Source organism: Saccopteryx leptura, chromosome 2 (genome assembly GCF_036850995.1).
Source record: "Saccopteryx leptura isolate mSacLep1 chromosome 2, mSacLep1_pri_phased_curated, whole genome shotgun sequence".
Taxonomy (NCBI): domain Eukaryota; kingdom Metazoa; phylum Chordata; class Mammalia; order Chiroptera; family Emballonuridae; genus Saccopteryx; species Saccopteryx leptura.
The window spans coordinates 167,222,763-167,245,922 of NC_089504.1; the positions used below are offsets into that span (position 1 = coordinate 167,222,763).

General features: G+C 40.8%; 1 protein-coding gene across 1 annotated transcript in view; it reads right to left on the reverse strand.

Annotated features, from left to right (window-relative positions):
• Nucleotides 1-23,160, reverse strand: part of FLT1 (fms related receptor tyrosine kinase 1) — a 227,179-nt gene that overhangs the window by 168,975 nt on the left and 35,044 nt on the right. Inside the window, exons 2-3 of the mRNA XM_066369267.1 lie at nt 18,004-18,100; nt 17,399-17,625 (exon numbers count right to left, since the gene is read on the reverse strand). Coding sequence (XP_066225364.1) covers nt 17,399-17,625; nt 18,004-18,100 — 324 coding nt within the window. The remainder of the gene's footprint in view (nt 1-17,398; nt 17,626-18,003; nt 18,101-23,160) is intronic.

Sequence of the window (23,160 nt, forward strand, 5' to 3'; positions counted from 1 at the left end):
ATTCCTGTATATGACATAAAAAACAAAAGAAAAATAAAAGATCAATTGAACTTCATCAGTATTTAAAAATTTTGTTTTTCATAAAATACAAAAAAATGAGGAGAACCCACAGAGTAGGAGAAAATATTTGCAATTTACATATCTCATAAGAGATCTGTATCTAGAATATATAAAATATATTTATAGAATGGATTAAAATTTAGATATACATATTATATGTAAATATAATATCTATCTATATTAATATTTAGCATGTATAAATATATCTAATATATTATTCTATTAAACTAGTAATATGCAACATCAATAATTAATAATAATAAATTACTAATATAATAATAAATAAGAACTCTCACAACTCAATAATAAAGACAAAAAAACAAATTAAAAAATGGGACAAGGATCTGATAGATATTTTTCCAAAGAAGATGTATGTGGCTAACAAGCAGCTGAAAGGATGGTCAACACCATCAGTCATCAAGAAAATGCAAATCAAAATCACAATGAGTACTACTTCATACCCATCGGGACAGGTATAATAAAAAAGGCCACAATGACAAATGTCGATGAGAATGTGGAAGCACTGGAGCCCTCAGCCATTGCTGGTGAAATGGTGCAGCCTTTCTGTCTGGCAGCTGTTCAAATGATGAAACATATAATGCAGCAATTCCCCACCTAGGTATCAAGAAGGGGAAAGCTGTGTCTAAACAAAAACTTGTATCAAGATGTTTATTGCAGGATTATCCAAAACAACCCAAAGGTGGAAACTATTCAAATGTCCATATACTGGTAAATGGATAGCTGAAATGTAGATCCACAGTGGAATATTATTCAGCAAGAAAAAAGTGAAGTGCTGAAAATGGTACAGCATGGTTGAACTTGGAACATTGTGGTGAATGAAAAAAGTTAGCACGTATTTATAATATTTTTAATAATAAAAGGCCACATATTTTACTATTTTATTTATATGAAAAATCCAGAACAGGCAAATCTCTAAGGATAGAAAGGAGATAGATGGGAGCTTAGGGCTGAAGGCTATGGGGGTAAAGCTTGATGGCTGAAGGTGTGGGGACTCTTTCTGAGTTCATGAAATGTTCTAAGACTGACTAGGGTGACGGTTGCACATACATGCCAATATGTTAAAAACGATTAAATTGTACACTTTAAACAAATTGTATGATATGCAAATTATATCTCAAACATCTTATTTTCAAGAAGACAGAACTTGGGGCTTTTTCTTAGAAGTGGTGAGCCACTGTTTTCTGAGCTGCGCCAGTTCCTGGAGAACCTCCATTGCAGACTCCTCAACTGTTGAGTCCTTGCAACACTTCTCTCCCATTCCCTTCTGCATCCAGGTGTGCTGCCCACAAAAAATGGGATTTTCCTCTGTGACAAGTCATCCTGATTGCAAATATATCCTTACGTTCCCATCGGTAGCCCCAGGAAAGTTACGTGACTGACTGGAGAATGCAAATATTTCCTAGTGCATTATACTGATTATCCAAATGAATAACATAAAACTTTGGTTGTAATTTATCACTAACCCTAAAAAGACAGGCACTGTCTCCACTATTGGTGAATCAGTGTCCAGATTCAAAAGAGAATATCCCCATTTGGGCTGATCTAAAAGTCTCAGTTGCCAGTTTCTGCCATGTAGACAGCTACTTTACGCATTATTTCTATTAAAGCAAGGTAAATTGAGAAAGAGCATTAAGTTTCAAACTCAAGATGCCATCCTAAATTAAAACAATTTAAAAATTTATTATTTGTGTGGTATAAAGTAAGAAATTCCTGTTTCTAAAAAAGCCATTTCCCAACTGCATACATACCTATCTTCAAAAGAGAAACATGTAGTTTTTGTCTTGTCTCACTTTGAAGGCCCCACCAGTCCACTTATAACAATGGGCTGGCTAGCAAGGGAAGAGAAAAGGATGAGAATAGAAAGGAGAGGAGAGAGCAGAGGTGATGGGTTCCTTGATATGTGTGTGGCTAATGACAGGTGACCCAGTGTCCAACAGAGGCTGGACACATGGCACATAGTCATCTGATGTTAATGGTGGAGATATCAGATGAAGCAAGAAAAGAAAAAGGTGAAATTAAGATGTATCACATACCCAGCATTGTACATAAAACACGGTCCATTAACTCGAGGTCCTTACAGTCCAGCTGTGTGGTCAGCACATATACCTCCCAAACACGGACACTTTCATGTGGATTAGAGGAAAAAATACATACTAAATTCTACCTTGACGGAGAATAAGGACAGCATTTCAAAAGACTTACAAGCTAAGATCTAAAGAAGTTGGTTGAAGGTCTACATGACAGTGGGATGCCGGGTTAGACAATAAGCTTGACCAGAGTTTTAGTTCAGGGAAGGCAAAACAGTCTCAGGCTTCCTAGAATGTGCTCCTGGGTGTTCACAGAAAGCTGCTTAGTTGATTTCTGTGTTACTAATGACCTCTGTTGTATCTTCATTCTGATCAAGTAAAACATCTCAAAAGGAAAGGGAAGAAAAGAGGAAGGAAGGTAAGAAGAAAGAGAGGGAGAGAGGAGAAAGGGGCAGAAAGAAGGGAAAATGTAGAGGTGGATGGAAGGAAATAAAAGTAAAGGAAAAGGGCCTGACCAGGCGGTGGCGCAGTGGATAGAGCGTCGGACTGGGATGCAGAGGACCCAGGTTCGAGATCCCGAGGTCGCCAGCTTGAGCGCGGGCTCATCTGGTTTGAGCAAAAAAGCCCACCAGCTTGAACCCAAGGTCACTGGCTCCAGCAAGGGGTTAATCGGTCTGCTGAAGGCCCGCAGTCAAGGCACGTATGAGAAAGCAATCAATGAACAACTAAGGTGTTGCAACGCGCAATGAAAAACTAATGATTGATGCTTCTCATCTCTCTCCGTTCCTGTCTGTCTGTCCCTGTCTATCCCTCTCTCTGACTCACTTTCTGTAAAAAAAAAAAAAAAAAAAGTAAAGGAAAAGGAAAATGCAAGGAGCTCTGATGGACTAATCTAACTTTTTCCTTCTACTGCCAAGAATTTTGGGCATGTCCCAAGTCCTATTATTCTAGCTCTATCTGTGGATCATGAAAATTTAAAACCATTAAGGGGTTTTTAAGAAACCTTAATACTGCCTTTTAGATTACAGAAGAGGAAACGGAGATTCAGAGAGAAGGAGAGACCTTCCCATAAGCACAGGAATGATATTAATGGATGAGCCAAAACTGAATTCTGGTTTCCTGACCCGAGACCATTCTCTCTCTTCCACATCAAAATCTGGTCCTAACCCCTCCCCCCCCCAAATGACTTGGGAGTGACAACTACACCTTGTTGTACATCTCTCACCAATGGGAGAGCTGGTGGCATGGAGACAGGGTTAACGTGGGATCTTCAGACAGAACTTAGAAATATTAAACAACAGACTGATAAGTAATTCTCACTATTAAAATTAAGCTTGAGTCACTAGGTCCTTTGCTTAGCTCTTGCTGTTAGAGGTGCTAGGGACTCTTGGGGAGGGTTCTCTGAAAACACCTCAGAATCAAGAGCACCCAAATCAGAGAAAGTTCTGTTTTATGGAGACTCGAGATAAAATGCCTTCCAAGGCTACAGTTATCCTCAAGTGCAGGGGCTTGGCCGGAGCCCGCTCCAGCTGGGACACCAGTCCTCTCAGAGGGCAGCTCCCCCAGAGTGTGTGCACTGAGCAGTCCTGCCCTGATGTTCTGTGCCACCATGAGACTCTGGGGCTCAACTGCCCTCTCTAGGAAATGCAACAGGCACTTTCCTACTCCTGAACTTATGATTTGTTATGCATTCACTAAAATGTTCACATTGGTGTAGCACAGTGACATCCCTCTGGAGGCCACGCAGGAAGGCACAAGAGTTGAGCAGCAGGGCACGAGGCGGTGTAAACAGCGGAGAGGAGAGTGTGGGGGCACTGACAAAGGGGCAGACCCTGCACGCTGCAGCCAGACTGCCAAGTGGGAATTTGGGACAAAGCGACTAGAGTTTCCAATCTTTAAGACAAATTTTTATGTGAACTCCTCCAATTATTAAATACTGGCAGCCAAATGCTACCAATCACAATGTATGTTTGCTGAATCTACCACAAACACTTTCAGTCTGCAACGCTGCCCCATGCCCACTTTCTCCCCTCCATTCTATTCCACACACCAAGCTTGGAGGGAGTTGGGTTTAAAACCCACACAAGGCCATGCTGGAAAGAGCAGGGCCTCAGAGTCAACCAGACCTGGCCCCAAAGCTTGACTGGTTCCCAAGTGTGCAACCTTGAATGTGGTATGAAATTTTTCCAACTGCTCTGTAAAAGGAGACTGGTAATAGAATTTATCCCATTGGGTTGTTGGAATGAAAAGAGATGATATATGTAATGAACCTAAGCCAGATACCAATAAATGACAGTGAACACACCAGGCATCAAATCCTGACAGGGGAAGGGCATGAGACATCATCTTGCCCAATGTCACCAGTGAGCACCTGTCCTGTGCTGGAATACCTAGGCACACAAGGAACTCCCTCCTCCCAAGAATCTTCATTTCACTTTTGGATAGCTTTACATGTAAGACAGTGTTTCCTTAGGCCAAGCTGAAATCTGCCTTTGATTTCTTTCATTCTTAGATAGTAGTTCTGCCACCTGGGATTGTAAAGATGAGGCTTAACCTCTTTCTCACCTAAGAAAATTTTGAAGGAGACCACCATGTTTCCTATCTTCCTACTTGATTTTTTTCCCTTTTCAGAGCAAACATTTCAGTTCCTTCAATTGTTCCTTGCCAATGAAAATAATATATCATCAAATTATTTCAGGGTTGCAAGTCCAGGAGGCAGTGCAGATGATAAAAATGAAGTTGAGAGGGGTTAATTTGCTTGGAATTCCTGTTTCTATTGTCCCTCCTGAAGTGTGAACTGAACAGTGAGATTGATAGCCTTCTATTCTCAATACTCTAAGTTTACTCATACAACTCAAGACTAGATTCCCTTTCTTGGTTGATGTGTAGTCAACTAAGAGCCTGAATCATTCTCACAAGGGCTGTCTGACCCTCCCTGTTACAGTGATAGTAAACATTCACATAAGCAGCCGTGGGATTCAGCTGGTTCATACGGCAGAACCGATATCTAATTTTCTGTTGAGTTGGGCAAACCGGTTGTTAAAATGGCAGTTGTAATCAGGGTTCTCTCTGAGGGTGTCTGGGCAGCTGCCCAATGTGGAAATCACAAACTTACTTTCCTTACTCTTTTGTAACATTCATCTGCACAGCAGTGTACTCTAAGTGCCCGCAGTCATGTTCATTCCGTCCAGACGTGAAAAACATAGCAAGAGGGGATGCCAATCAGGAAGCAATACGGAAATATCTTAAATAACAGTTCTATGGTTTGTCAGGTATTATTTAATATTTTTTCATTAATATTTTAAAACTCAACATAATCTAGTTTGTGTGTACCTCTTTTATTGTTCTTATTTAAGTATTAAATACATGAAATAATAAACTACCTTTAGGTATATTGTTTTTTATACTTGCAATGGTCATTAGGGCAGAGAACCAGTTGTTATTTGAATCCCACCACTGCACACAGGGCATAGTGCAGGCCAACTACTAAAACTGAGTGTTATATATATAAGAACTCTTGTCTATGAGAGGTGGTCAAGGCAAGAACTTTGTTGCCTTCTCTACCATGTACTAGTTATAAGACCTATATGTACTAATTACATGATTAGTTATATGGGTAAGCTATTTCACCATTCTGTGAAAAGGAGATGGAAATAATAGTGTTAATTCATAGTGTTGTGAGAATGAAACGGTTAACATATGCAAGTGCTTAGAACAGCATCCTGCAGGGAGCAAGACCTGAGTGTTAACTATTATTCTTATGGAGAATTTTGTACCAATGTCTAGCATGAATTGGAATAGGGATTTGAACCCAATTTGAACCCCAGATCACGTTGTTTCAACTATAGCTTATTAATTGATTTTTGATGCAGGAAGGAAGGGAGGGGTGTTTCTGTTTTAGTAGTCACTGATGTTGAATAATAGCACAATGAGCATGCCAAGGGGACCGCCTGAGTAACTCAGCAAAAATGCATCAGATGACAGAACAATGAGCATTTTAAATAGTAGAGGAACCTAAGGATATCCAAACTGCAAGGACCATAAAGACCAAAACAGATCACCTCTCCTCTCCAGGCAGGCAGGCAGGCACTTCATTATTATTATTATTATTAAAGAAAGTGATAAAATGTCAGAAACTCAAAGCTTTTGAACTGAAGGGGATTTCTCCAGAAAAAGTCTCTTGCTCATTTCTATTTCTTTCTTTTTTTGTTTTACAGAGACAGAGAGAGAGTCAGAGGGAAGGATAGACAGGGACAGACAGACAGGAACGAAGAGAGATGAGAAGCATCAATCATCAGTTTTTCGTTGCGACACCTCAGTTGTTCATTGATTGCTTTCTCATATGTGCCTTGACCGTGGGCCTTCAGCAGACCAAGTAACCCCTTGCTCGAGCCAGCAACCTTGGGTCCAAGCTGGTGAGCTTTGCTCAAACCAGATGAGCCCACGCTCAAGCTGGCGACCTTGGGGTCTCGAACTTGGGTCCTCCGCATCCCAGTCCGATGCTCTATTCACTGCACCACTGCCTGGTCAGGCTCATTTTTCTTAAATGATTACTTGAAGGAGATTTTCAAAAACCATAAAGTTTGATGTACTATTTTTCACCCTTCTTGCTTGTATGGGGAAAAGGAGAGGATATAGTCAATTTTATTGCTTTTGGACTCACTGCCATCTGAGATTTTGTAATTCTACTGCAATCATGTCCAAATGGCTCATTCAAAACTATGTTCATTCTGATTATTTTTGAGTGTTTATGTAGCTGTACTCAATGCCTGGTTATATACAATTGTATGTTTGCTAGCAAAACTTAGCAATGTAGCTCCAGAGAGCTGACATGCCAAAAGTTTCTGGTATGGAGCCTAAGGAGTGTCAGAAAATGCTTTCTCTTAAAAAAAAAAAAATGGCCTGGACAGCCTAACTGGTGGAGGTGCAGTAGATAGAGCATCAACCAGAGATGCTAAGGTCCCAGGTTTGAAACCGTGAGGTTGCTGGCTTGAGCACAGGATCACAGATGTGATCCCATGGTCACTGACTTGAGCCCAAAGGCCGCTGACTTGAAGCCCAAGGTCACTGGCTCAGCTGGAGCCCCTGGTCAAGGCACATATGAGAAAGCAATCAATGAACAACTAAAGCGCTGCAACTACGAGTTGATGTTTCTCCTTTTTGTCCTGTCCTCTCTCTCTCTCTCTCAAAAAAAAAAAAAAAAAAAAGAAGAAGAAGAAGAAAGAAGAAAGAAAGGAAAGAAATAGATGGTGGATGGCCTGGACATTTGGCAGGTACCTTCAAGTGCAAAGGATGAAATTCCTAGGAACATGCTAGGTGAACACAAGATCAGGGATGGGGCTAAGAAAGGAAGATGCAGCCCTCCTGACTGCCAGAAAAGCTGCCAGTGTGAGTGGCTTCTGTCCCAATCACATGTAACTGTCTTCAACTGTCAAAGTCCCTAGGTGTCTAGTGACAACAATGTTTCTAGAAGAGAAATGTGAAATGGCAGGGCTTAAAGATATCAAGGATGTCTTCCATCAAACTAGCATGTAAATGGAAAAGAGAATGGATGAGAGTTAAGTTACTCTTGTCTAAACTAGAGCCATGTGGTCCTAATCAGCCACCCCCCAGTGATGGATAGAATGGGTAATCTCTTTTGTGTGTCAGTCCTGGAGGGAGCAGAGCCAGGCTGCACAGCAGTCTGCTATTCCCATTAACAGTGCTGTCAGTGCGCATTCTAAGTCCAAGAAATGTTTGTTCCTCTGTACACAGTTTCATCAAAATGAAAAAGAAATTCCAGCAAAACCTGACACTGTACTGGATTTTTTTATTTATTTATTCATTTTAGAGAGGAGAGGGAGAGACAGAGAGAGAGAAGGGGGGGAGGAGCTGGAAGCATCAACTCCCATATGTGCCTTGACCAGGCAAGCCCAGGGTTTCGAACCAGCGACCTCAGCATTTCCAGGTTGAGGCTTTATCCACTGCGCCACCACAGGTCAGGCTGTACTGGATTTTTGATGAAGCTGTATGCAGAGACAGGCCAGAACATTCCTTGGAATTCTTTACAGAAGATCGTTTGGAGCAGAAATTTGCATATGCAAGTCAGCTTTGGCCTGCTGCCCTTTTAGGAAACTTACCTGGCTTTTAGATGTCTCAGTCCAGAGGCTGAGTCCAAACTCCCAAACTTTGTGCACCCCAATGTGTTCGTCCGTCTACTGAGCAAATATATCAAGCAATGGTGTGAGAAGAATAACAAACATGATCATCACCTGGCCTGTCTGTGTTCACTGTTTCCAGGTGACGCAAGGTGACTAGTAAATTTTCTCAACAGCTACAGGCTCAAATGGCGACCAGGGTACAAAATGTTAGACAGCCCCTGAGACCAAAACTTTGGAGACCAATTCTTACTGAAAGATTCATGACAGAATAAACACAAGTTTCAGAAAACAAGAGGAAGGAGCCAGGCGTTAGGGACAGGGGCAGCCTGAGTCTGGGAGGTGCGAGAGCTCTGTGGATGAGTGGGGGAAGGTTAAATGAGCACCTGTTGAAAACTGACCTTTAGATCTGGAGAAGGGGGAGGTGGAGGAGGATGAAGGGGGATAAAAGGTGACCAGAGAAGACTCTCCTGGGGGGGGGGTGAGTACCCCTGAAACCTATATAATTTTATTAACCAATGTTACCCTAATAAATTCCATAAAAAAAGAGTAAGTTTTAAAAATAGAATAAAGAAAATCTGGATGAGATTCTGGACATTAACCAAACAATAGTAGTGAATATTATAAATCTGTTAAGAAATCCAGGCCTAAAGAAGTCGGCCAACCAGTGTGACTAAGAGGTTTTGTTTTTTAAGTCAGTCTCTTGATTTCTTTCTTCCTAAAGCACGTGAACGGTTTTAGCCTGTTTTCCTTCAGAGAATTTTGATGACTAGAACCAATATTTTCTTTTTAAAATTTCTCTCCCAAAAATATGAGCATGATTCCCCTGAAGCTTTTTTAGAGGCTTTGCAAGTGTGTCCAGCTGGGGAGACATGGTGTCCATCCCAGCTCTGCCCTGCCCAATAACAAACAGTGTGTGTGACAGTCGGAAGCAGCAAGACGTCCTTGCAGTTCAGGCTGGAGGGCTGTCATTCCTGTGTACTCCCACCTCACAAGTTTGTGACCACCCAGGTAAGAAAGGGACAGTCAGTGGCTCTGGGAGTAAAGCCGCAGTTGCCACCCTTCCCCCATGTCTCTGCTTCTTCTAATGGCAGTGCTGGTGGGACCTGCCACACCAATGTGGCACATCAGGCAACAAACACCAGCCGCTCAGGCCAGCACTCAGGTAAGCAGGGGCGACCAGGCATGCCACGTGTGCTTTGCAGTGCGCCTGACCTGGGCGGGACTCTGCTGGAAGGCAGTGTTGCCCAACAGAATGTCTGGGCGCGTGGAACCCTGATGGGGCCTCACTCAGGACTGTTGGAGGAGTTCTCCACACTCCCCAGAAAGACCCGCTTTTAAACAAAAGCTATCCTTTAAAAATGTTAAAACTGTGCATTTACAAATCTATTAGAAGCCATGCATGGTCCTAGAAATTGACCAGGGGACTCTAAAATGATAAGATCCCCTATCTTTGCTCTTAGTGCCTCTCACAGAACCACAATAGGGTCGTGCATGTAGCAAGTGTGTAACCTGCACGCGCAGACACACTCCCTCTGCTGACGCACTGCCTGGGTCAGCCCAGCTGTGGGAAACCCTGGTTCCAGAATGTGGTGAATACACTGCACAGAAGCACACAGCAGCGGTGCAGCCACCACGCCTGGAGGAGAGTGGTCATTCCCACCACTGGGCTCTCTCCAGACCTCTTATTCCAGCAGTCGTTGTAAAACTGCCATGCTGCTGAAAACACCAGTGCTGTTTTCCCAAATGAAAAGTATGGAGAGGATTTATCCTGTCTAAGCCTGTCGAAGCTTTAATGTTTACTTGCTTAAACTTTAAAAAATACATTTTACATCACACTGGTTAAATACACACATACTCTCTCTCTTATATGTATTTTAAATATATGTGAGTATAATATATATGTGAAAGTATGTGTATAAAATGGAAACAAAGTTTTATAAAATGAATGGTCATTGAACAATACTTACCATTACCTTTTGCAATATACTTGGAACTTTTCCATTCTATTCTATTCTGCTTCTTTTTTTTTTAATGTTAATCACAACCCACTGATTGGACTCCACAGCTCATTTAATGGATTGGGATGAAAGTATTTTTCATTTTTCAAAGCCCTGCTCAACTCAGTAAACAGCGTGGTGCCATCGCCCATGCTGCGTGAGCTGCAGTGCAGCAGTGGAGCCGTGTGCACACAGGTGGTGCCGTGTGCACACAGGTGGTGCCGAAACAAGCTCCGTGCCCACAGGGGCAACACGGATCTCTTTGGGAGTAAGGATTTGCTTGTCTAAGGTCTATCATTCAGAAAAAAACACTCTGAAACAAGAATCTACTCTTTTGAGAAAACAATTGAATCTGAAATTTTAGAAAACTTAATACCTACATAATAATCTATCTCCTCAAAGATTAAGACAAGAACTAGTTCATAGTTTGAAGTCAATGACTGAAACTCCAGTGTGGTAGAAATAGCCCTACCCAGGGGCCTGCCCTCACTCCCTCTAGCTTGTCACTTTATTAGCTCTGTCTATCATGTGCTGCACACTGAAGCTGTTTCCTCATTATACAAAATGGAAGAAATAATACCACCTTGGTTTATCTCAGAGACATTATGGAAAAGACCTTCAGGACAATCTGAAGTGCTGTACAAACTCTTCTCAGGATGTCTGCATTGTTGGTATTTTTACTTAGTCAAGGCTCCATGGCCAGGACATTTTCCTACCAAGTGTATTCCTGTGAAAGCACCATTACAACTTCTACTGCTTTTCAATTACATACCCAATGTGTCTAATAATTTTCCTCCTGAAACAAAGCTGCTACACAAGTCTCATCAGTTTTATACATATGGGAGTACCAATGGAGGAAAACCCTGTTATAATAATGCTCCATTTACTTAAGTAGACTCAGAGAGAAAAACAATCAAGTGAAGAAAAGCAAAAGAGATGAGTTTCATTAACAGGGAAGAACTAGAATCCACCCACCAAACCATGGCACACACACCCCCCACCTTGCTTTTCAGTTATAATTTTCAAGAGAAGACATTACACTTAAATATCCATGAAAGGCTTGGGTTTGGAAAGCCTGACTTCACACTGCGGGAAGTCAACACCCCAAGTTCAAGGTCTTCCTAACTAAGTTGGAGGCACTGATAAAGTATTAAAAACTTTAGACCTGTGATAGCACAGTGGATAAAGCGTCGACCTGGAATGCTGAGGTCACCGGTTCAAAACCCTGGGCTTGCCTGGTCGGGCACATATGGGAGTTGATGCTTCCTGCTCCTCCCTCCTCCTTCTTCTCTCTCTCTCTCTCTCTCACACACACACACACACACACACACACACACACACACACACACACTCTCTCTCTCCTCTCTAAAAATTAATAAAAGAAAAAAATTAAAACAAAACAAAACAAAAAAAAACTTTGCAGCCCGACCTGTGGTAGCACAGTAGATAAAACCTCAACCTGGAACACTGAGGTTGCTGATTTGAAAACCCAGGCTTGCCTGGTCAAGGCACATACAAGAAGCAACTATAGTACTACAGAGTTGATGCTTCTTGCTCACCCCCCTCCACGCCTTTCTCTCTCTCTCTCTCCTTTCTCTAAAATCAATCAATAAAAATATATACATACATATTTCTTATATTTTTCTGAAGTGAGAAGCAGAGAGGCAGAAAGACAGACCCACATGCTCCCAACCAGGATCCACCCACCAAGCCCCCCAGGGGGCAATGCTCTGCCCATCTGGGGCGTTGCTCCGTTGCAATCAGAGCCATTCTAGTGCCTGAGGCGGAGGCCATGAAGCCATACTCAGTGCCCAGGCCAACTTTGCTCCAATGGAACCTTGGTTGTGGGAGGGGAAGAGAGAGATAGAGAGAAAGGAGGAGGGAAGGGTGTAGAAGCAGATGGGCACTTCTCCTGTGTGCTCTGGCCAGGAATCAAACCTGAGACTTCCACACACTAGGCAGACGCTCTACCACTGAGCCAACTGGCCAGGGTTCCAATCAATAAAATCTTTTAAAAAATCTTTGGAGGTGCCACTGAAAACTTTTCTGGTCGTGTTCTCACTTGATAGTCACAACTCATATGGTAGAATAATAATTTCGGTGAAATCTTCTAACTTTTAGAAGAGCCAATTTCTTGTGTATAGAGATGGAAAAGAAGTGCAAAAGTGGTCTCTTTCTTCAACAAAGGGGACAAATACCACCTAAGCAGACCTAACATTATGACTTAACTAGAAATCTTGTAGTTTTGTAATTAGCAAAGCATTAAGGAGTGCTTTACACCTTATTTTTCTTTACTGCGCAGAATTTTGTAGCTGAGGGATTCCATTGATTTTAACAAAAACAACTAAAAAAATATATGTACTACTCTCATTCAAATGCCATTTTTGGAGACCATGTCAAGGGTCTCTCAGGAGAGGGTGATGATTGTCTTTGCTCTGCTTGACTAGAGCACCTGGACAAGTTACTCAGTTGGCCCTGCAGAATTGCTAGTGTCACTTGGGCTCCTTCCTCTGCTCATCTACCCTGACCCATCCACTCACCAAGGCCAATGGAATCCCTCCCATCCATCACCTCTCCTTCATTGCAGCTACTATGGGGACCTTGGACCACCTGCTCTCTTGCCTCACAGCACAGTAGCCCTGGCCTGGTCTACCTGCCTCAGTTTTGCCCCTCTGCATCTCTTCTCACCACCAAGACTCTGAAGAGAAAAACCTGACAGCCTCAGTCCGCTGCTAGCTCTGTCTTATCACTCCCTCTCTGCCTGGGAGTAGAGTGGACCTTAGGTTCTTCATGTGTAAAGGGAAGCAAAGATGACTTTATGGATTATTGTGACATTTAACTGGCAGAATGTACATAAAAACATTGGTTTAAATGAAAAGAAACTATAAATATAAGAAGTTACTGAAGGAAATTTTAATTTATTAGACAATTCAGTAATTAAGTAGTTAAATATAATTACTTGAATAAATTAACTCAGTAAATTATGTGAGAGGTTTTGTGGGTTTATACAAGCTGCAATGATAAGGTAGTGATATTGATTTTTCTGTACATTAACTATCAGAGGTTATATCCAAATTAATGATCAGGTGGGAACTGGGCCTATTACACAGGAGGCAATCACTAATGTCTAAGTAACAGTCTGTGTATCATCCACACGCTATTCTTGGGTTTTTTGTAGACAAAGCTATGCACCCCTGATTTTTTTTTGGAACCTTAGACTACAAATGTACGCCTTTTCAAAAGATGTGCCTAACAGTGTTTCTCATCTTAAGAGAAAAACGAATTGGAATGTGAACAGATCTGCAGGTGCTTATCAGGGGCAGAAATCCTCAGAGAATAACATGTTCTAAGTAAAGGCTCAACAATAATAAGGGATAACAAGTTCATAGCTAGTGAGTAATCACAGCAGTGTTAAGTAACTGGCTGGAGTTTTATTAATCCCAGAGACAATCCTGAGTCATCAGAGGTAGGTATGTGCCCTTACATGAAGTGAAACCTGCAGTGTAGTAAGAAATCAATAGAAATAGAAGCCTAAAACCAAATTTTCTCAGAAAGAAAATTAATGAAATAATGAAGATAGGAAATGCATAAAATGTTAGGATATTTGGAAAAGTTATCACTGCTTAATAAATTAAATCACAGCTGTCTAGGATTTCGGTAAAATGCAATTATAAGACCAGGGAGAAGATAACACAGTCAACGTTACAAGTTACATTAGTATAGTGATCAGCACATAGAAAGTGTTCCCTAAATATTTGCCAATTAAATTAATTAACAATGTGGGAGAAAGGTAGGGGGAGGGAGTAAAGAGGACAGACATATGGTGGCGGAAAATGATTTGATTTGGGTGATGGGTATACAACATAATCAACAGTTCATATGCTATGGAAATGTTCACCTGAAACCTATGTACTCTTATTGACCAATGTCACCCTGTTAAATTTAATTTTCTAGATAAAATTTTAAAACAATTAACAAAGAAGATTTGGGTGCTTTTCTATGGCTACTATTATTAATTTAAAATCTTTTAGTATGACTACTATCAAAAGTAATCTGCCTCATATTTTTTTTCCAATAAACCCATATACTAGAGTACTCATATATGTTCCATAGTAGTGTCTGATGAAACACAATTAGTGCATTCCACAATCCTTCCTTCTCTAAGAACACAGTTTTTGAAATGGACCATTTCCTAATGTCTAACTAGACTGTGCAGGAGTTTTGAGATACTAGCACTTGTAACTTTATGGTAATGTTTGTGGGCTACTACAGGAGAGCAGACATGATAAATACATGAGACAATGGCCACTACTTTCTCTCCCAAACTCATAACAGACATCAACAATTAGTCATGGCACTCTTTCTCCTTAGTCTGGAATTTATCCTCACAGCCCCTGTTAGTCCCTTCTTATATTCACTTAACAAATATTACTGAATTCTTACTATGTCCCAGGTACTGTACCAGGGAAACACATTGCAGATTACAGTCATTTATACAGAAGTGAACCTTGCCCTCATGGGGCCTTAAGCTAACAATTGATTTGACACCCAAAGTAATGATTATTTGCCAGATCTGCCTTGTTGAAATGGAAATAATTTTAAATAGCTGAGCTTCTCCTCCATATCAAAGGGGAACAAAGAAAACAGGCTCGCACTCCCAGCCCACTGGCTCCACAAACCCATCTCATGGTCTGCTGGACAGTATAAGAGTAAAAATTGAAAAGAGCTCAATATTATTTTTTAAAGAGAGACAAAGAAATGGTTTTCTTTTACATTTTGTATAACAGGTTCTGATAAACCCATAAGAGAGAATTTTAAAGAATTTTCATATGAATGAATTTTATGCCACTCCCCTAGAAAGACAGTGATAAAGTGTCTTTTTCTTCCTCCACAAGAGCCAGAAAGAGCATAACCTATTGTCTGGACAGATATCTGCATAAACCCCTTTGCCCACCACTGTCAAACTTTGTGTTTGCTTTGTCCCTGAGCTGCAAACGTAGGTCTCTGGAAGTCTCTTCTTAATCTTGCACTTTCTTTGCCCTGCTTGGCTTCCTGCCTGCCACCTGCCCTTCGCAGATGTGGGCTCACTTCCCTCAGCAAAGATCCCTAGCCTACTTCCTCTAATTTTTAAATGGAATAACTGCATTCTTACAATGACAAACTGCTAGAAATCTGTTGTCTCCTGCAGTTCTTTACCCTCCTGGAAAAGTGCAAAATGTAAAAAAAAAGGAGCTTGGAGGAGCAGGAACAGAAAAGTGCCTCAGGCTAAATAAGATTGATTAGAGCTGAAAAGATAATACTGCCAATACCATGCAGCTGTCCTACCGTCTCATATTCAGGCTAACCCTGAATCTGCTAATTACATAGTAAGCTTCAGCAGAACACTTTTTCGTTGCCTTATTTCAAAAATTCAAAAAGAGGCCCTGGCCAGTTGGCTCAGTGGTAGAGCGTCGGCCTGGCGTGCAGGAGTCCCGGGTTCAATTCCCGGCCAGGGCACACAGGAGAAGCGCCCATCTGCTTCTCCACCCCTTCCCCTCTCCTTCCTCTCTGTCTCTCTCTTCCCCTCTTGCAGCCGAGACTCCTTTGGAGCAAAGTTGGCCCAGGCGCTGAGGATGGCTCTGTGGCCTCTGCTTCAGGCGCTAGAATGGCTCTGATTGCAGCAGATCGACGCCCCAGATGGGCAGAGCATCGCCCCCTGGTGGGCATGTCAGGTGGATCCCAGTCGGGCGCATGCGGGAGTCTGACTACCTCCCCCTTTCCAACTAAAGAAAAATACAAAATAAACAAATAAATAAAATAAAGATTTCCACTAAAATGTAATTCTATGGTACTGCCTCCAACACAAGGTTCTAGTCCTTTAACTCACCTGGATGTATACATGTGTGTTGAAGCTACTGATATGGATGGGTTGGGTATCTTGTTTTGCTTTTTAACTTGCTTTTGTGCCTAAGGTGCCTACTAATTTTGCTTATGTTCCCGAGAGCCTCGATTTTTTTTTTACTGTTATTTTTTTTAAATGTTCAAACACATTTATTTAATTTATTTATTTATTGACAGAGACAGAGAGTGAGAGAGAGGGATAGAGGGATAGAGGGATAGACAGGGACAGACAGACAGGAATGGAGAGAAATGAGAAGCATCAATCACCAGTTTTTTTGTTGCGACACCTTAGTTGTTCATTGATTGCTTTCTCATGTGTGCCTTGACCAGGGGGCTACAGCAGACCAAGTAACCCCTTGCTCGAGCCAGTGACCTTGGGTCCAAGCTGGTGAGCCTTGCTCAAGCCAGATGAGCCTGCACTCAAACTGGAGACCTCGGGGTCTCGAACCTGGGTCCTCTGCATCCCAGTCCGATGCTCTGTCCACTGCGCCACCACCTGGTCAGGCCCAAGAGCCTTGATTTTTAAATCCCTGACAAGGAAGAAGAAAATAACAAGCCCTCCTCCCTATTCTTCCTCCGGGATCCATTTCCATTGTCAGTTTATATTTCTTTAAGGATTTTGCACTTCTTCTCTCTAAATATTACTTTATTTTTTCATTCTCTAAGGAAAAATAGTACCATAAAAATTATAACTAAAAAATGATTTATTTTGACCATTTGCCCCTTTCCCTATATAATGGCATGTGCTTGCTTGTCTATCATTATAATACTTGCTAAAGGAACATAAGATCATGCAATATCACCAACTGGAACCAATTTTGTAGCATTGAAGAGAAAATTACATTTACAATTACAATTACAGCAATGTTACATTTATGAATTTAATAGAACAATATTTTACAATTCTAATGTATAAGAGAATGCAGTTGTGTTGAAGGACAAAAAGATCTTGTATTCTATTCTGAGCTTCTCAGTAATTAAGAGGTAGAACTAAAACTATGTGCCAGGCATGACTTTGTTTTGTGAACAAAATAATCTCTCCCTTCAAGCAGCATACAATTTACTGACTGACCCATAAAAATTCTAGTTGGAATGGACACTCAAGAAACGCATTAAAAATGCATTCTAAAAATTTCAACAACTAGATACAATGTCTTCCCTGGCCCCTTTCTTTCCCACTACCTAGGAAAGCTGCCTTTCCAGTGGATCAGGGTTGGTTTATGACCCTCTGAGAAGCTAAAAAAAAAAACACCAGAAGGTAGAAAATCCTTACCATTAATAAATATGTAGATTGCAGATTCTGTTTGCTTGTTCTTTGAAGAAGGAATAGATAGATATTTGCAGCTATAAAAGCCCGTGTGGTTTGCCTGAGCCGTGGTCAAGGTCAAAGTGCTACAGAACTGTTTGCGATTCCTTCCACAGGCAGATTTAGTTATGCTCAGCCTTTTGCTTTCCTTACTCACCTTTTCAGGCAAAGACCATGAGTGGTCTGCTTTCCCCCTGCAATCACAGATAAAACAAAACACAATTAGGGCTGGGGCCAGCACCTAGGCACTCATCTCATCAGGAAGCACTATTCTGAGGTCCTTTCTTAAGTGTAGCCATCTTCTTTACAGAAAAGCAACACATTAGAAAAGCTTTCAAACAATTCAAAATAAAGATGCAAAAATGTTCAGGGCATCCTTTCATCTGTTTTCCCTTGAGTGAGTAAATCTCTTCAGGAGGCGAATTCTCTCCATGTGAAGCAGGACACATGTGGTTTGCACTTTGCGAATTGCAAGAGACCACTGAAGTCTCTATCTTCCTACTCTGAGAGGTGACCTTCTACTGAGCCTTAGGAAGGGCAGCCAGATTATCCCCAAACCAATAGTCACTCACCTGCATTTGATATGCAGCGTCTCGCCTGCTTGCATGACATGCTGGGTGCCTTTTAAATTCAGTTCAGGAGCTTTTAATTTTGAACCTGAACTAGATCCTGCAAAATAAGATTTTGAAATGTATTATTTGCAGATTTGCCCTCTCATATTTTTTTGAGTTATATCTTTCCATAAAGCTGACTTTTCATCTTTAACTTACTTTCAAATGCACAAAGGCTAATACAAATTTCTCTTAATTTAATAATTTTTTTCTAGTCCAAGTCTTACTCATGAATATTATATATCCTTTTATACCAAATGAACTAAATAATATAGAAAATCCCACTCATTTATAACATTAATAGATTTATACATGGTTCAAAATGCAACTATATTAAGACTACATGGTATGGATAAAAAAGGGGCCACATACGAAAACTGACCAGTTCAGAGGAGGCTTGCATGGCAGCCTTGCAGACTCAGGACTGGAAATAACCACAAAGGATGGTCTGGACATCAGAAATTCTTAAATAAAAGTGGGTCGTGGAGGACCATGTTCTAGGTCCGTAGCTTCCTTGACAAACCTTCACTTAACCTTAAGTGAAGCTGTCTACTGTCTTTTTGCAACCTAACATGCCTTAGAAATGTCAGAGTAATCTCTTTCCCAGACCCCTTAAGGAACCACCTCTGGCACCAGAGCACCAGACCACAGACCTTCACTGTTACCATGTTCCCCACACACCATCTCTGTGTGCTGTGGGTGTTCACTATCAACCATCCCATACCCGCCAGTGTAATAGAAGTAGCTGTCTCTCTGTTTGACTTTTTATCCAATCCCAAAGATTCCCTGGCTTAGCTTTCTCCCACCCTTACTCTACTATTTCATGTAACCCCCCTTATGTCTCCTCCTTTGAGTCTAATGTGTAAAATAAGGTGCAAAACTGCCATTTTCCAGAGCATTTTCTCAATCCATTGAGTCTTTCTTTCCTGGCAGTTGCTGTCAGTTTGGCTCAAATAAACTCACAAAATTCCTCTATATGTCTGGATATTTCTTATGGTGACATTTATTTGGCATAATCGGTAAGATTCCAAGGAAGTGCACCCAGTACAACCATGAGGACCTGGACCCAGATCCAGATGCAGTGCTAGATACCAGCAGGGGACCACTGTGCCCCACTGGCTCCCTGCTTTGTACCTGGTGAACTTGGGTGAGTTTTTCTTGGGATTCTAGACCCCCTATTTTAAGGTACGTAACCCTGACTTTATTTGAGCTGTTCTTAAAACAGATAGATAGACAGACAGACAGACAGACAGACAGACAGATAGATAGATAGATAGATACACACACACATACATACATACATACACACACATAGAGGATACAGCTCAAAACGAGCAGGGCCCCATACAGAATGCCAACACAACCATAATTAAATAATTGACTCATACATGGACACACACAAAGGCTGGTTACTTAGCACTGAGTCCTTGTAGTTGTATTAAAACTCCAGGAAAGAAGCCAAGATATGTCAGAAGGTTAAAGAAACTTGGAAGGTGACAGTGTCTTGGAGTCCACTCATAAGCAGCACACTTCAACACACTCACAGTATCTCTAGAAAGCTGTTCAGACTCTGCAGCTTGCTAAATGAAACTAAATTTAATACGGGAAATCATGCCTCCAAGGCTGACAAGATCCCACACCCAGCCCCCATCAATACTCCTGCAGATACACAATTCATAGGGCAACTTTACTTCTAACTACTTACAGAAAAAGGAAGATTTAACTAGAAGTTATGTCAATTTAAGATGGCCAAAATGGAGCTTTTTGATACCTAAATTAATTTTTTTGTACGCACACTAGAAAAAAAAGCCAGCTCTAAAATCAAGCTGAAGGAATGTTAAGGCTTACCTATCTTGGCAAATAAAAGCCTCTTAAATGAAGCACAGAGAGACTTTCTTCTCTCCAGGAAGTTAAAAGAAAATTTTAGAGACTCTATGAACTAAAGAAGGTTTCTGAAGCTGCTCAATGCTAACACCACCCACTTTTCATCTTCTCCAACTGCCCAGCTGTACTGTTTACTTGGTTGTCTGTCTGGATTTAACTCTCCTTTCCTCCCTCCCACTCCCCCCCAGCTCTCTACTCACCTACGGGAAGACTCAAAATAGAAAACCAGACTGGGATAGACTAGAAACAAACAAACAAACAAACAAACAAACAAATTCTGCAGTTTCTTTAGAGAAACGCCAGGCTCAGGACAAGAAGAATCAGCCATAATCTCCTTTCCTTGTACTAGGACATAATTAAGAAATCTATCTTCACATTTCCCCAACCCTTTCCAGGACCCTGATGGATCTGCAAAGAAATCTGATTTAACTGTTGGAACATATGATCCTGACTATCCTGAATTATTCCATTTGATACAGCCACTGGCTTCTGAGAGCAAACCAACAGAATTATAAAATATGGTTTGCTGGGCCTCCTATAAAGGAGTCTGCTTCTATTGTAAAAAGTCCTGTCACTTTAGAAGGGTTGTAGAAAACTGAAATGGGATTTAGAAAAAGAAATAAACAGTAATAAACATAGGGCTGCTCCAAAGACTACAAAAGGCATTTCCCCTTCTTCTTACTAATAATGTAGGAAAAATTAAAATTACCATAAAAGGGGAAACTACTAAGGCCCTGGGTCTACTTGATCTGTTCTTAACTCAACCCAATTCAGTTGCCCTTTCCCTCTGACTAAGTTTTTGTACATATTGTAGGGACATATAATTAACAAATGTCTGTTTTTAAATCAGAAATGCTTCCGTTCCAGCTAGGGAATATTATGAGATAAAATGTATTCTTACTAGTCAAATCCACCCCAGTTTCACCTGATAGGGTGAGACTTTCTTTCTTTTCTTTCTTTCTTTCTTTCTTTCTTTCTTTCTTTCTTTCTTTCTTTCTTTCTTTCTTTCTTTCTTTCTTTCTTTCTTTCTTTCTCTTTCTCTCTTTCTTTCTTTCTTTCTTTCTTTCTCTTTCTCTCTCTTTCTTTCTTTCTTTCTTTCTTTCTTTCTTTCTTTCTTTCTTTCTTTCTTTCTTTCTTTTTTAAGTGAGAGGAGGGGAGACAGAGATACAGACTCACACATGACCAGGATTCACCCAGCAACCCCCATCTGGGGCTGATGCTCAAATCAGCTGAGCTATCCTCAGTGCCTGAGGCCAACACTTGAACCAATCGAGGTTGGCTGTGAGAGAGGAAGAGAGAGAGAAGAAGGAGAGGGAGGGGAAGAGAAGCAGATGGTCATTTGTCTTGACTGGGAATCAAACCCAGGATGTCCATACTCCAGGCTGATGCTCTATCCACTGAGTCAATTGGCCAGGGTCTAGACTTTATTGAAATCAATGTTACCCACATTTCTTTTTCCCAGAAGGGCAAATATATTTAGAGCTAAGTTACTCAGATACTGAACCAATTGGAAAAATAGTGATTTTCAAGGGACCTCCACAAGAAAAAGTAATCTTGAGACTCACTGAATATTTTTTACTGGATATTCCAACGTTTTTTCCAATACAGATATTGGCAAGACTAAGTCTGCCACTCCTCTTGATAATACTGTTGACACTACTTTGCCTCTACCTGATATTCCTTTAAGACCTGATGTACTAGCTGGATTTAAGCCCATTATATAGGATGACTTAAGAAGGGGACTTAATTTCATCTATGAGCCCATGTAGTTCCTTATCCTTCCAGTAAAGAAACCCAATGGGAAAGGATGGCAATTTGTACAGGATCTCATAGCTATAAAGACATCTTGGTTCCAAAGACACATACTCTATTACCAGCTAACTTGTGGACTATCAGTACTTTTCAGTGATAGAGTTATGTAGTGCCTTTTCAGCACTCCTTTAAAAAGAGAGAAAGAGAGACAAGAAATAGTTTTTTGCATTCAACTGGGAAAATCATGAATTTTCTTGAACAGTAATGTTACAGGGATATATTATGAAGTCTCACTTATTTCTCTCAGGTACTAAAGGTTGATTTAAATGATTCTGAGTTTCCCAGAGATTCCACGCTAATCCAATATGTGGATCATTTACTTTTATTCTCTAGGACATATTAGACTTCAAGGAAGACACAACTTACATATTACAACAGATAGCCATAAAGGAAAAAAGGTTTCAAAAAACAAGCTTCAATTCTGTTTTAAAATAAAATACTTTAGTAATCTAACATCTCAACTCATTAACCCTGAAAAACTTAGAGGAAGTTTATTCTTTCCTCTTCCAAAAACAAGCATCACCACCAAAAAAAAACAACAACACACACACACACACACAAAAAACAACAACAAAAAAAGCAGCTTGGAGAAGTGGTTTTCAACCTTTTTACACTTGGGGACTGGTGACCGAGCCAGCTGGAAACAGAAACATGCAAGGAATAAAGTTTATCTCACCATGCATAATAGTCAACACAGTACAAGCTGTTGCTCAATTTTCAAACTCTACACATACAATGAATTGAATGCTACATAAGTTTGTCTGAAGGCTTTTTGCCTGTTACGCATGATTTGTAAATGCTCTGCATGGGGTAAAAGTTGCTTAAATGAGACTACAAGTTTCAAAGGTATCTAAGACAACTTCAATAGTATTTTCATTGATGATACAGGCTGATAAGTGGTTATCAACCTAAGCATAAGCAAATTCAACTAAGATCATTGGGTCTATAAGCTTCATACAACATCAGGGTGGTTAACTTTTTTTGCATAAAATTTCTGGTGGGCCAGCACAAATCCATGGACTGGTGACTGAAAAACACTGGCTTAGAAGGGTTTCTGAGGCTGATTAAATATCATCTCAGTTGAGTTCTAAATTTTCCACTAATGATCCAGCTTCTATGTGGCTTGTTAAAATCATATTGACCAAATCCAATTCAATGGGAACCCATCTCATGGTCATATTTTGAAAACTGAAGAGGTGTGTGGTGTGCCCTCAAACTGTAAGTAGATATTACACTAGATGCAAAACACAGAGAAGTGAGACAGACAGCAAAACTTGGATCATGATAGTTTGTAGGTTAGAAATGATCCAAAATGTTTTTCTTTTTTTAGAGAGAGAGAGAGAGGTGGAGGGACAGACAGACAGGAAGAGAGAGAGATGAAAAGCACCAACTCGCCTGACCAGGCGGTGGCGCAGTGGATAG